The 15418-nt window shown below is 36.1% G+C and overlaps 1 protein-coding gene across 3 annotated transcripts in view; it reads right to left on the bottom strand.

Moving 5' to 3' along the window:
* Positions 1-5568: 5568 nt before the first annotated feature.
* The window catches only part of Sesn1 (sestrin 1), a 106967-nt gene continuing 97117 nt past the window's right edge, over positions 5569-15418 (bottom strand). For all 3 annotated transcript variants that reach the window (XM_076858368.2, XM_076858370.2, XM_076858369.2), the window contains 5 exons: positions 12904-13051; positions 11288-11400; positions 9372-9562; positions 7682-7826; positions 5569-6757 (listed from right to left, as the gene is read on the bottom strand). In XM_076858368.2, the coding sequence (XP_076714483.1) occupies positions 6671-6757; positions 7682-7826; positions 9372-9562; positions 11288-11400; positions 12904-13051 (684 nt within the window). In that variant the 3' untranslated portion in view covers positions 5569-6670. The remainder of the gene's footprint in view (positions 6758-7681; positions 7827-9371; positions 9563-11287; positions 11401-12903; positions 13052-15418) is intronic.

The raw sequence follows: 15418 nt of genomic DNA, 5'->3' as shown, positions 1-15418 counted from the left end.
TTCCCTTTTTATCTAGTTAAAGGTTTGCTAATTTTGTTCATCTTTTCAAAAATTCAATTCTTAGTTTGGTTGATTTTTTTTTTTCCCCTGTTGTTTTTCTGCTCTCCATTTCATTTGTCTCTGCCCTAATCTTCCCTTCCTTCTGCTAGTTTTGAATTTAGTTTGTCCTTTCTCTAGTTCCTTGAGGTATAGAGAGGTGAGATTGTTGACTTGAGATCTTTTTTAATGTAAGGTTTTGTAGCTACCAGCTTCTCTCTTAGCACTGCATTTGCGGTATCTGTTTTGATTTGGCATATTTTCTTTTCTTTGGAGATATGTCCTAATTTCCCTTGTGATTTATTTTTTGACTAACAGTATGTTATTTAATTTCTACATATTTGTGGATTTTCCAGTTTTCCTTTTGCAATTGATTTCTGGTTTCCCTCCATTGTGATCGGAAAACATTCTTTGCATCATTTCAGTCTTTTAAAACTTAAGATTTGAGGCCTATTTTAGCCAGACATGGTGGCACATGCCTGCAATCCCACTGACTCAGTAGGTTAAGGTAGGAGGTTTCACAAGTTTTTGAGGCCAGCCTCAGCAACTTAGCAAGACCCTGTGTCAAAATAAAATAAAAAGTTCTGGGGATGTAATTCAGTGGTAAAAGGTCCCTGGATCCAATCTCCAACCCCAACCTGCTAAAAAAAAAAAAAAGAAAAGAAAAAAGAATATGGCCTATTTTATTCAATCCTAGAGAATGTTGCATGTACACTAGACAGGAATGTGTATCTGTCTGTCATTGGATGGAGTATTCTGTTTACAACTTTTACAGTGCAACTGGTCTATAGTGTTATTCCAGTTCTCTCTTTTCTTTGAACTTCTGTCTGGTTGTTCTATCCATTATTGAAAGTGAGGTATTAAAGTCTCCTTCTATTGTATGATGTTATTTCTTCAGTTTTGTCAATGTTTGTGTCATATAGTTAGGAACTCTGATATTTGGTGCATATATAATTATTATAACTTCCTGGTGAATTGACCTTTTATCATTCAGTGATGCTAATGAGTCTGTCTTTGGTTCTTGTAGCAGTTTTTGACTTAAAATCTATTTTGCCTGATATGAGTGTAGCCATTTCTGCTCTCTTGGGCTAAAATTCTATGCAAATGGTAACCAGTGTGTGTCCTTACATCTAAAGTGAGTCTCCTATAAATAGCATATAGGTGAATCTTTTAAAAAAAATCTATTCAACCAATATAAGTCTTTTGATTGGGGAGTTCAGTCTATTTCCATTTGACACAATTCCTGAATGGAAAGGACTTACTATTGCTGTTTTAGTAATTATTTTCTGTGTCTCATAACCTTTTGTCCCTCATTTCCTCTTTTACTGCTTTTATGTTGCATTTATTTATTTTTTTTTTTACTTACATGTATGTGTCACATGCTTTGATTCCTTTTTTCATTTCCTTGTGTATATTTTGAGATATTTTCCTTGTGATTATCATGGGGAATTATACAAAAAAATTTAATGTGTTACAACAATCTATTTTCAACTGGTAACAACTTGAACCACATAAAAACTCCTTTATAGCTCTGCATGTACCTCAGTTTACACATCATATCTATATATATTGTATGCCCATTAATATAGATTTATTTCTATGCTTTTGCTATTTAAATTCTATGCAAGATTAAAAGTGAATGTAATTGCAAAAACTACAATAAACATATATTATTATAGTTTCTATCTTTGTCTACATATTTACTTTTACTGGAGAACGTTATATTTTCATTGGCCTTGCATTGCTATGTAGTGTCCCTTTTCTTTAACATGTAAGATTCCTTTTGGCATTTCTCATAGGGTTGGTCTAATGGTAATGAACTCCCTCAGCATGGAGACAAAGTCCTAACTTTTCCTTCATTTTTGAAGAACTGTTTTTGCTTGATATTGTTTTCTTGGTTTTTTAATTTCAGCACCTTGAATATATCATTGCTCTGTGTTCTGTTCTGCTGAGAAATCTAAAATCTTATAGTGCTCCCTGGTAAATGATGAGTTGCTTTTTGATTTTTTTTTTTTAACTTACAATAGTTTGTGGTTATGTATTAGTATTCTGGCTTTATTTTACTGGTAGTTCATTGAGCTTCTTGAATTAGTATGCTTGTTTCTTTCCTCAAATTTATATTGTTTGGAACATTTAGAGAATGGGCATTATTTCTTTAAATAAGTTTTCTGCCCCTCTCTCTTCCATAATGTGTGTATTGGCTTGATGGTGGTTCCATAAGTCTCTTAGACTTTCTTCCCTTTTCTTCATTATTCTTTTGGTTTCTCTGTCTTGGTATCAAGTGACCTGTCCTGGTTTGTTCTTTCTGTCTGATAAAATCGACTGCTGAACCCTTCTTGTGATTTTTAAAAATTTAAGTTATTGAATTTCTCAATTCCAGAATTTGCTTTTTCTTTTTTTCTCAGTTTATTAGTATTCTCATTGTGTTCATTGTTCTCCTGACTTTATTTAATTGTCTCTGTTCTTTCAGGTCATTGATCATCTCTTAAGACAGTTGTTTAAAATTCCTTGTCAGACAGTTCAGAGATCTACATTTCTTTAGGGTTCATTTCTGGAGATTGTTTCTTTGATTGAACCATGTTTCCCTGTACTTTTGTATGCTTTGTGATATTGTAATTGGAGCATTTGATAAAACAGCCACTTTTCCCAGTTTTTACAGACTGGCTTTGTGCAGGGGAAGACAACCTGCCTGGAAATTCTGGAACCTCTCAAATTTTTCTTGGGGCTCTATATCTTCTCTGGCCTTGTGTGTGTGCTTTCATTCCAGTACATACGACTGATTTCCACTGGTCTGAATTTCCCTAATAGGATATCCTCTGTTTCTCAGGAGCTATTATCAATTCCTATTAAATTCCTCGGTACTCCTTTGCTCCCCAGAGCTTGCCTGTAGATCTGCACACTTCTTGCTACTATAATGCACTGCTGCACTCCTTTCAGTGGCCTCCAGTCAGCATCCAAACCATGCCATCAACTTCTATCTATGCTCTGGATCAGATGAAACAGAAAGCAGTCCCTCAGCCCCTCAGATAAACCAGAGCGTTGGGCAGAAATTTATTTTCTTTTTGTCCTGAAGGACTTGCTGGGAATTGGGAGGTTTCTTGGTAATCATATCATGCTGTGCTGGGACAGGGAAAGGTGAGCAAAATGGTATGAGGTTTCATACCCTTTGCAGTGCAGCCTCCTCCTGGGTTTGCATTTGCTGGAAAGCTGCATTTTCTCAACTGGTGTCTAGAATTTTCACAAAAATACTTTGATCCATATATTGTTAACTCAGTGTTTCTGTGGAAGAATGAAGAAAGACAGGGAGATCCCTCGTCTACCATCTTGCTGATATCACTCTCCATCTACCCTAACTTTTGTTATCCATTGATATTCAACGCTTTACAGAATAGTATCTTGATAGAAAAATTCTTACCCAGCAAATTTTATCTACTTATTTATACATGGTCTGTATCAAAACTAATGAATAGATAAGCTGTTAGACAAATTGACCTTTAATTTTTAAAGTACTACCACCTTGTATATGAAGTTAAACATAAATAGTTGTGAATGAAGAAATGTTTGGAATTTATGATATACTTAACTGAATTTTGCTTAATAACAAGAGTTCCTCAAATTCTGCCAAAAACTGATTTTAAAACTTAAATCCTGGGGCCAGGTGTGGTGGTGCACACCTGCAACCACAGCAAGTTGGGAGGCTGGGGCAGGAGGATCAGTCTCAGCAATTTAGCAAGGCCCTAAGCAACCTGGTGAAACCCTGTCTCAAAAATTAAAAAAGGCTGGGGATGTAGCTCAGTGGTTAAGAACCCCTGGGTTCAATCCCTGTTTTTTTTTTTTTTTTTTTTTTTAATTGAATCCTAGGAACCTCAATCAGAAGTCTTTTCATGATAATTTTAGAAAAAGGATTTTTTTTTCCCTTCTGGTGGAAGAAGTTTTCTTGTATCCCTTGTATGTTTTACTTTCCCCAATTATTTTGGAAACTATTTCAGAAATTACATATTAACATTAGAAATTGTGTGTTTATAGTTTTGAGAGAACATTTGTAATAACAAGAAGCAACTGTTAAATGGGAAACATTGAAACATCAACTTTGTATCACATGTACTTTTATTACTTTAGGTATAAATATATTTTTACTTATTAAAATTTTAATTTCAATTTCTTATTTCTAAGCAATTATACACTTCATTATGCTCAGTTAATGTATTCTAGTTGATCTTTGTGATAACTCTGTTAATTAGAATATACTGGAAATTCTATATTTTCAAAACAGGATGTGAATAACAAGTAAAAGTGGATGAATGAAATTTGAACTATATTTAGTGCAACCCTACTTGTTGGGCTACCTAATATGGCTATGGTGTGATAAAACAGCAGCAGGGAAGGGTAAAGTTATGGTGCAAATTTAGAACCATGTATATATAATATATGGTTAGCTAACTAGAAACAGACTTATACATTTCTCTAAATATAAAATATTTTCCTATGGTGATAGTCTTGTCTTCTCACAAGGGAATGTCTATTGAGTGTGTCCCCTGAAAGTTTGTGTTGTAATCTTATTCCTCAACGCAGCCGTGTTGGGAGGGGGCTTAGTGGGAGGATTTTGGTTTGCTGGGGTGGAGCCCTATGAACAGATTAATGCTTTCTTTTTTTTTTAATATTTATTTTTTGTAGTTGTAGTTGGACACAATAACTTTTATTATTATTTTTTTATATGTGGTGCTGAGGATTGAGGGCCTTGCACGTGCGAGGTGAGTGCTCACCGCTGAGCCATGACCCCAGCCCCCAGATTAATGCTTTCTATGCAGGAATTTTTTAGCTAACACAGTTAGTCCCCTTTTCTCTTTCACAGGTGCCTGCTTCCTCTTGTTTTTCTCTAATGAGATAAAGCAGCATATGACCCTAACTAGATGTAGCCACCCCTCTGGTTTTTCCAGCCTCTAGAACCATGAGGCAAAATAACACTTTTCCTTCATAAATTATCCAGTGTCAGCTGGGCCTGAAGGTGCAAACTCATAATACCAGCAACTTGGGAGGCTGAGACAGGAGGATCACAAGTTGAAGGTCAGTCTCAGCAACTTTGAGACTTTGTCTCAAAATAAAAAAGGCTGGGGATATAGCTCAGTGGTAAAGCATCCTTGGGTTGAATCCCTAAAAAATAAAAATTAAAAAACCCCACAAAAAACCCCTACCCAATCGAGTATTCTGCTATAGTAACAGCAAACAGAGGATAAATATGCCTCTATTCAAAATTTTTCCCCATCCGCTATTTCCACCTGACCCTGTACATTTGTAGACCCTAGATGGTGCTTAATAAATGTTTTGATGAACAACAGGCATGGTATCATATCTAGTCATTTTCAAGATAAAAATAGTCATATATAAGCCCTGACAGAAGGTCCACTCCTCTTTGTATCTTCAAAATGACTTCAAGACTTTTGTTATTTAAAGCAGTCTCTCGTCTGATTATAGCATTAAGTATGAATGTACTTGATTTATGACAGTAAATAGAAACAATTGTTACTAATCAAATTAGATTGGAGAAAATTATTCTTTATTGAAAAATACCAATAATACTGACAGACTTCAAAAGCAATTCACGCTTCCAGAATACAAAGTACTTAATACATTTTTTTTCAAACCTGTTTGTATTTCAAACAAAGTTAACATTTTTGTAAATCAAATTTGATAACCTGACTAAAAAATATTTTCCAGCTTTATTATTAAAGGAGCTGCACATCTTTATAGTAGGGGCCATCAGGTGGGCAGGAGCACAGGGATAGAACGCACCTGGGACTTCACAGCCGTCTACAGCGATATTTCCCACAACTTTGCTGCTGGAAACAAAAATACTGCACGAGACAGCTGCCCTCCAGGGTCAGAGGGTCTCAAGACAGCGTGTCAAAAGACAGCCAGGTTTTCTTAAAATTCACAGACTTTCATTTAAGATTGCTTTTTAAGAAAAATTGTTAAGAATGCCATAGTGATTTAACATCATCCAATGACTGGATTAAAAAAAACTATAATGAACGAAATGAACTGTTACCATCAAAACGGTCTTTGCTGAGCTGTAATAATTCTAGGCTTTTTAGATGCAAAAAAATTAACATATATGCAAGTTTAATTTGAAACCACACAAATTATGTATGTAGGCTCAGATAGTAGCAGTATTCACTTTAATCACTAATAGCTTAACTGGAACAGCCACCTATTTATTCCACCAGCTGGGATAGCAGCACCAAAGTCTTCTAAAATTCTTTATGTATAAATCTTAAGTTATTATCCAAGTTCCATTCTTTGCATGCTCCAATTCTCATTATTTAACATAAAAGCAACAGGATTTGGAGAGTTACTTTTTGCTGTATTAAAACAGTTATACAGCGTCTTGTACTGTCAAAAAGCAAAATACTGTGAACAGCAGCCTTCTTCACAGCTCTAACCCTGAAGCTGCCAAGCATTCACTGCTTGTGTCAGCAGTGGTATTTCCACAGTAAAATAGCAGAAACTAAAAAATTATGGCACAATGGATTTCTGAATTCTTTTATCTACCATTGGTCCTGGGGCTTGGTACCTTCCCCTTGTAGACTATATATCTGCTGATTATTCCAGAATCATCTTTAATGGAGCAAAGGCATCAGGTCATATAGCGGGTAATGGCTCTCAGAGCATACAGGAGTTCTGCTTGCATCCTAGCTTCTATAAGAAGCAGATTAACATGAACCTGAATATAAAATACAACATCATATAAGAGAGGGTTATAAACATTCAGGTTTTCAGTGACATTAATCAAATACCAAAAATAAGTACAGTTGTCCCTTGGTACCCATGAGGTATTAGTTTCAGGACTTCCCTTGGATACCAAAATCCTTAGATACTCAAGTTTCTCATATGAAATGGCACAGTATTTGCATATAACCTCCCATATACTGCAAATCATCTCTATATTGCTTATAATAAAATGTAAATGCTATGTAAATAGTTTACACTGTATCACCTAGGAAATAAGAAAAATATGTACATATTCAATACAATGCAAGTTGTTTTTTTTTTTTTTTAAATATTTGCACAATTACCTGAATCCACAGATGTGGAACCTACAGATGTGCTGGGCTAACTGTACATTTTCTGTATAACTTTGAAGCCTTGTTTATTGAACAGAATATCAATTTCTCAAAACAAAAACTATCTGATGTTCTTTTTAGATAGATGTTTTGAGTTTTCATCTATATTTGATCATACCTCTTCTTGAATGTTTGTTGTAGTTCAAAAATTCTAGATATTGCTCTATCAGAATACCACTATTCCCTGCCACATCATTAATTTCTATAAAGATGTTTCAAAAAAACCCAGACATTTCTACCTATACACAATTAAAAAGAGCTCATACAAAATAGTCTTCTTTCTCCTAAGTTGTGACAGCTATTCCATTGCTTCTGAGAATGGGCAGCCCACCTGTCGTCTTGTCTTTCTTTTATCTCTCACCATCATGGGTTTCCCTTGCAAGGGGAACCTGAGACAGCTGTCCTAGAATGCTGTTCTTTGAGTTGGTAGAACCAAGGGAGAGGGTTTGCGAACTATTAGGTTATGTGAAAGAGTGTAAGAATACTGATAAGTTACAGAGTAATAAGCCACAACAGGCACATACCTTCTCAGAGTGCTTGAACTGCCTCCAGAAGCTATCATACATTCTTTTGGTAACCTTTTCAGGAGTGCAAACAACAGTTTTGATATAAACTTTAAAGCTACGATCCAACAGCTGGTTAATTTCACCATAGTCATAGTCGTCATATCTGTTAAAAAAAGAGTTAACAATATTTTCAACATATAGTCTATTTTCTTTTTACAGAAAATAAATGCTATATTCTTTATTTTGTGTGGTACAAGGGTGCTTTACTACTGAGCTACATACAGAGCCCTTTAATTCCATTTATTTATTTAATTATTTTTTGAGATAGAGTCTCACTAAATTGCCAAGTCTGTTCTCAAACTTGCAATTTCCTGCCTCAGCCCCTGAAGTAGCTGAGATTACAGGGTGAGCCAGCATGCCCAGCTACATGGTATATTCTTTTCCCTCCTTTCTTCAGGCAGCAGTTCCCTTAAATGAGATAGCTTTATAATTTTTACTTGGGGGTCAATGGGTGAGTATGAAGGTAAAAAGTGAAGAACTCATTGCCCAAGCAAATCATTCCTAAAATTTAAGAATATTAACACTGTAGCACTGGGTCCAAAGAAAAGGGTATATTTACAATCATAAACAAGCAATTACACTATGGGTAACCAATTCTGAGAACACAGTTTAGAAAAACTGCTGAAATTTTAAAAATTAATCAATTAGGCCATTGTTGGCACAATTATATTTTATAAAAACTGCAGTTTCTGGGGTTAGATGAGAAAAAAGGCAGTGAGGGTGGGTGGAGCAGGAAGAGTGGTCTATATATGGTCTCACAGTGTCTACATTTAGGAGAGGCTGGCTTACTTTAAGGCAAGATGGTTGCATGCACTACTTGTCTGCTTTTCCCTATTTGGAGTCCAGATCACAAAAGTACTGAACTTGCCTATTGGGTTTTCAGTGGAAAAGGGAGAAAGTTCTTGGCAAAGCCTGTCCTACAGCCATTCAGGAAACCAAAGTCAAATTTGGCCACTGATTAGTGGAAGTTAGTTTAAAACTCATCATATGTGTCTTAAATGCCCAAGTAGTTTAAAATAAAGTAAAAGGTTTTTGACCAGAATCACTGATAAAATGAATAGCAACAGAAAGCTGTTTTTTCTTTTTTTTTTTTTTTTTCTAAAATAACCAGAAAGCAATGCAGCAAGGAGTGTGTGAGGGAAGGTAGTAAATAATGGCTGCATTTTGTACACACCACAATGTGCTAAAAACCTAAGAGTGAGGATGTGAATTTTCCATTGTGATGAAGTTTCACGGGAACAGGTACTCTTCAGAAGGCACTTGAGAACAGCTGGAGGGGCAATACAAAGGTACCGAGTTGCCAGAAGGTAACAATATGAGTGTGGCAGAAGATAGAAGATGATACAGAAAGACAAAGATGCTCAGTGACAAACTGCCTCTTTTCATCTATGTTCTGGGATCAACTTGTTTGCCCTCCCTTTTCTTGGAGGCAGCAGTCATTTAACTCTTGTCAATCTCTCTGAACTCTCCCCCTTGCCTCACTAGAAGAGAGGGGGAAAAACTAAGCTGCAATAATGGGGTTCCCTGAAGCACAGATTACCTGACGAGGGGATGATCTTGAGTATATGTGCCTGTGTGTGCTCTACGAACCTGAATAATTTAGCCTAGAGGGAAATACCTCTTTATAAACACAAGAAAACAGACTAACCGTATTCCAAACATGCAGTGAATATAGTTCCAAATAGCCCGTCTAAGCATTGAGGTATCAACGTCTTTGTGCATTGCCATTGTATTATAAGTAAGATTGTAAGCAATGTGAAATTTTTCATCGATCAACTGTCCCACATCTGGATAAAGGCGATTTACCAATGAATAACCATGGTCTTCCCAGCAATAGTCCTAAACATAGGGAACAGAATTAACATGAATAATTAAAATGTGGCCAAATACAGCTCTGTGAGATCACTGGTAGCTGGAATCTACTACCTTCATCCCTCACTCTGAGCTTCACTTGTACTCTAGTCCAAGGTTTTCAATTCCATACTATAACACGCAAGAGGTTATGTTTTCTAACTTAGCAAGGTAAGAACCAAGGGAGACTTGTCCCCTTCCACACAGGCACTGATTTCCAGTTTTCTCTTTCTGACTTTTCACTGAGCCCCAGACACAGCCCAGCTTGAGAGTTCTCTTTCATTTCTTATCACTACAGCCATCCAAATGGTTTTCAAAGTTTAGGAATTTCTTTCTTTCTTTTGTAACGCTGGGGATTAAACCCAGCTAGGCAAGTGCTCTATCACTGAGCTACATCCCCAGTCCTTTTGAGACAGGATCTAAGTTGTCCAGGCTGGCCTCAAATTTGTGATCCTTCTGCCTCAATCTCTTGGTAGCTGGGATTACAGACATGTGCTACCATGCCTGGCTAATTTTGTGAACTTCTAATTTAATATGTCCATCACTGATTCCTTCTCTACCTTTCAGTCTTTTAGCTTTATTAACTGAGTCTCTTAGTTTTCCTACATAAAATCTCCTTGCCTTTATTTCTACCTCAAACAAATTTAGTAAGCCCCTACTATTCTATGTTGACATTATGCCCCCCATTTAATCTACTATAAACTGTTTTGGCATTTAAGGCACACCTGATTAATTTTAACTTCTCACTAATATAGAAGTTTGAATTATTGCTGAAGCTCACAGTAGTTCAGTCTCCTTATGATTCCTTTCCTTACTCTATATACCGAAATCTAAGCTCAGTTCTTTCCTACTCTTCTCTGATTACAATGCTTTTTTATTTTTATTTTTTGGTGCTGGGGACTGAATCCAGGGCGTTATGCATGCTAAGAGAGAACTCTACCACTAAGTGCTGCCCTTGTTTTTTGGCCACACAAATCCTTCAAATGCTCATCTCCCTCCACAAAAATTTTTAGCCTGAAATTATTTCTTCAATGTCTAACCTATTATATTTCATGACACAGTTTAACTATCAAGTACAAATTCTTTTTTTTTTAAAGAGAGAGAGAGAGGGAGAGAGAGAAAATTTTTTAAATATTTATTTATTTTTTGTTCTCGGCGGACACAACATCTTTGTTTGTATGTGGTGCTGAGGATCCAACCCAGGCCGCACGCATGCCAGGCGAGCGTGCTACCACTTGAGCCACATCCCCAGCCCTCAAGTACAAATTCTTTAACTCTTCTTTGTGCCTAAGTTTTGTCCCTTTCCCTTTAACCAAATGTGAAAAAATAATAGTTCTTTCATAATTCTGGCAAAATATCTATTATTTAACACTGGCTCCTAATGATAATTGGGAAAGTTGTATCAATTCATCTGAATTAAATATTTACCTATGTAAACTAAATATTTAAGCAATACTATACGATATACACTTAAAGTACATATGACTCTACTGATGAATTAGAAATAGTCCTACACAATTAGAGTACAGAATAAGCATTTGCTAATTGATGATTCTCAACTTTTATTCTGGAACTAGAGGATATAGCTTCTGTTGTTCGTGAGATACTGCTTGCACGGCACTTAGCATACTTCTCAAATCTAGGTTGCTTTTTCTTTTAAGTCATGCTAAGATATTTCTAACCACTCACATGCATACAAGCATACATGCATACCTGGACACGAAATGTTGGGACATGCATCCCATGTCTAGAGAAATCCTTATAGCCATAACTAGTATCCTCAAAATGACGAGAGACATCTCTTGCTGGTGTAACTTCTTCATCATCTGAAATGATTTTTAAAGTCATGGAAAGCTTTTCAGAAACAGGATACTTGAAATTCATTTTTCCCATAACAAAAGTGAAAATAAGAAAACCAGTTCTATGTCACTGAGTAACCCATATCAACCAAAATGAAATCTTAATAAAAAGAAGTACCTTACTTACCAGTAAACTGAATATAGTAAAAGAAGATACTCCATTACAAAGTAAATATTCATAGTTGAATTCTGTATGCCTTTTATTCTTTCTTTAATAGACCCCACTTTCCCTGTGTCCCCACCCCAATTTATAGACTTTAGGTTCTCCTTAATATGTGTTCAGACTTGGGAGGCTGAGACAGGAAGATCATGAGTTCAAAGATAGCCTCAGCAACTAGGCCAGGCCCTTAGCAACTTGAACCTATCTCGAAATAAAAAGGGCTAGGGTGCAGTGTTTCAGCACCCTGTTGAGAGCCACAGTTGAAGGGGCCCCAACAAACTTTCAGACTACCAGCTGATGATTGGCTCACAGCGGCCCCAGCAACATCTAGCTGATTGGCTCCTCTGCGGTGATGCTCATTGGAGATGCTCATTGAGCTGTTTCCCTGCCCTTTCAGGCCACGGAGCTGCTCATTGGGGGACTTTTTTGGCTCCGCCCACATGACCCAGCCAATCGGACTCAAGAGCAGGAGGATTGTGGGAGGTGGAGAGGCTGGTGGTGGAGGGAGTGGCTTGTGGGAAGCCAGTGGTGGCAGTTGGGCTCTGAGGGTTTTTCCTGAGGAGCAGTTTTGTTTGGCGTGTGTGGTTCTAAAAATAAAGTTAGTTTCTTTTGACAAGTGGCTCCTGAATTGTGCCCAGCCAGACTGCGGCAGCACCCCTTGATTCAATCCCTGGTATCCACCCCTCCCCCAAATGTGTTCAAGGTAGAATGCTGTTTTGGATAATCTTTAAGGTGATAATAACGATTATGAAGATAAGCTATGCTCTAAAATTTAGTACTTGACTATTTTTATTAAACATTAACACTATACAATATGATGAAAATGATGAAACTAAAGGTCCTGTGAGTTGACATTTTTATAATGCTTCCCGCACTGCCCCTAAGTTCTTTTTCGATCATCATGTTAAGGAGTTGATGAGATTAGTTTTAACAAAACAGTATTTTATGACAACGATAACTCTACACCTTTAGGCATAAATAGAAACAAAAATATCCCCTCAAGGAAAAACAAGCCAGTACCCAACCTCCCTTTATACAAAGACACACTCTTTCCCCCCACTCTTTGATTGTCAAATATATTTGAGACAGTTTTTGGACATATTCTTTTTCAGATGACCTAAGTTAGAAATACTGCTGTTTTTCACTTATAAATTTTTTTAAGTTGCCTGCTTTAAAAATTCTAAGTAGGACTACATATGCAATATCCTCTCCAAAATGACAAAAATATATTTGGATTGATGTTTTAAAACTAACCTAAATTCTTTAAATAAAAAAGGTGGGTTTGCAACATTGTGTATAGTTGCTCTTACCTGAGGAGAAGACACACATGCTTTCTCTCTTCTCTATTTCAAATCGTGAAGCCATCTCTTCCTGACTGGCCTCTTCTTCGTCTCTACATTCCTGTAACTGCTTCATCTTTTCCATGAGGGCTTCAACCTCAAAGAAGGATTCACTTACCTGAAGAGAGAACACGATGTTGTATACATCAGACACAGAATGAAATTCATGTATTTTATTAAGTCTGTTTCAAAAGACCATCAAAATATAGGAAAATACATTCTTAAAATAATGACCCTACTATTTATACTCCTGTAAAAATGAAAATTTAACACTACTTGTCAATTTAAAACAATGAATATTTTATAGTTAACTTCTACTTGCTAAGTCAGTTAAATGTTAAAGTGGTTTCCTATCAACTGTATACTGCATATATTGTCAACATGTCTATCATCTTTAAAATAATAACTGTTCTATGTATACAATTTATCTATTAAAATGAAACATGTCCTCCCATGGCTGGAGTTAGCCAAATGACTTGCAAATGGAGCTAGCAGTTGTCACTTGATGAGATGACTACAGCAGTGTCACATCTATACAAATGGGTCCTAACCATAAGGGGTAGCCAAGATTTATATTTCTAAACCCTACTATATCTTTACTATAAAAGCTAGATCAAATCTACAGAATATATATTTTACAGAATGGATATAAAAGAAGTTTTAATATCTCAAATCTCAATTTTCAAATACAAATTAATCTTTCCCCCTTTATGATTTCATTTCTTTTGCCAGGAATGTTCTTAAGACTTCCTATTTTACAGGGCAAGGTGGCGCATGCCTATAATTCTAGCAGCTCACAAGGCTGAGACAGGAAAACTGCAATTTCAAAGCCAGCCTCAGCAACTTAGCAAGGCCCTAAGCAATTTAGTGAGACCGTGTCTAAAAATAAAAAATAAAAAAAGATAGGGATGTGGTTTAATGGTTAAGCACCCCTGGGTTCAATCCTTAGTACCAAAAAACCAAAAACCAAAACAACAACAAAACACCATCTCACCAAAAACCAAAACTCCTGTTTTTTTACTCTTTTCCTAGCTTCAACCTATTGGTTCTTTTGGTGTCAGCTTAATATGATTCTTGTAACTATCTATCTCCTGCCCCACAATCCCTAATTATTGTCACACAGCATTCTACTGTTTCCTTCAAAGTACCAATCTTAACTTCTATCAGCATGATACTGATCCAGAGCCTGATTCCCCCATGACCAAACCATCATAAGGCTAATAGACCTACCTGTTTAATTTACTGGTATATTCAGAGCCTATGCAACACCTAGTATACAGTAGAAACTCTAGAAATATTTGTTGGAGAATGACTGTCAAGGCAATTCTATATTATGAGAGACTATCTTTATATCTTCATATGATCCAGTTATACCAAAATATCCTATACTAAGCCTTTCTAGTAATTCCATGGTGGATGTATCTCTGTGATGATACTGAAAACTCTTTTTGGCACACACACTTCCATTATTATTCTTAAGGTCAATAATCAAACAAAAAAGGGCCAAAAAAGATTAGGTTTCTTAATAGAATGACTCAAAGTTAAAATACACACACAAGCACATACACATATTTTAAGACCTCTCTCAATTCACATTACTTCTCATTGTATTAATTTACTTATTTTACCAGTTTTCCTCAAAGATAAAGAGCCCAAACCTTAAGTATTCTTAGGAAAAACAATTCTGACTTATTTATTTTTTAGTACTGGGGACTGAACCTAAGGTAGCTTTACCACCGAGCTATATCCCCAGACCTTTTTTTTGATACGGCACCTTGCTAAATTGCTCAAACTGGCCTGAACTTGTGATTCTCCTATCTCCTACCCCTGGAGTCTCTGGGATTACAGATGTGTGCCACTGTGGCTGGCAGGAAGGAAAATTTTTGACAAATTTTCAAGAGGGAAAGGAAACAAAGTCTGTTTCTTTTTGCTTCTTAACTAATTTGTTAAGTTGATATTGGTAAAAAAAATTTTTAAAAAATTATGGCATTCATTTTAATGTTGAAATATTAATAATGTATATAGAATTTCTTTTTATTTGCTTTTTACTATTTGTATCTGAAGAGCTGAATCAGATATCTCAAGTGCACTTGGAGAACAAGCTATATGGGCTCACTGGCAAGTGCCATCAGTATGAGCTTATATACCTTTTAAAAGGATCCAACTTAAAACCTGGGAATGGGAAACATATCTATTAGACAAATAAAAGCTTTTATTTTTTCACTCTAACCTATTATGGCTTTTAATAGATAACTAGAAATAATACAATCATTTTTCTTCAGTCTTGTACTAAATTATTGATAAGGAAGGACAACAATCAACGCCAAGCATCCTAGAAACTGAAATACTCTCTCTTGGATCCTCTTATAACTTCCAAGCTGTGATAAACAGTCAGTGACCATATACACACCTACAGCATGGATTCAGGTAGCTCAATGGAGAGTGAAACTGACTGTCTTGGACCTTATTAGAATAGAACTGTGAT

Source organism: Callospermophilus lateralis, chromosome 6 (assembly GCF_048772815.1).
Source record: "Callospermophilus lateralis isolate mCalLat2 chromosome 6, mCalLat2.hap1, whole genome shotgun sequence".
Classification (NCBI taxonomy): Eukaryota; Metazoa; Chordata; class Mammalia; order Rodentia; family Sciuridae; genus Callospermophilus; species Callospermophilus lateralis.
This window is presented reverse-complemented; position numbering and strand designations above follow the sequence as displayed.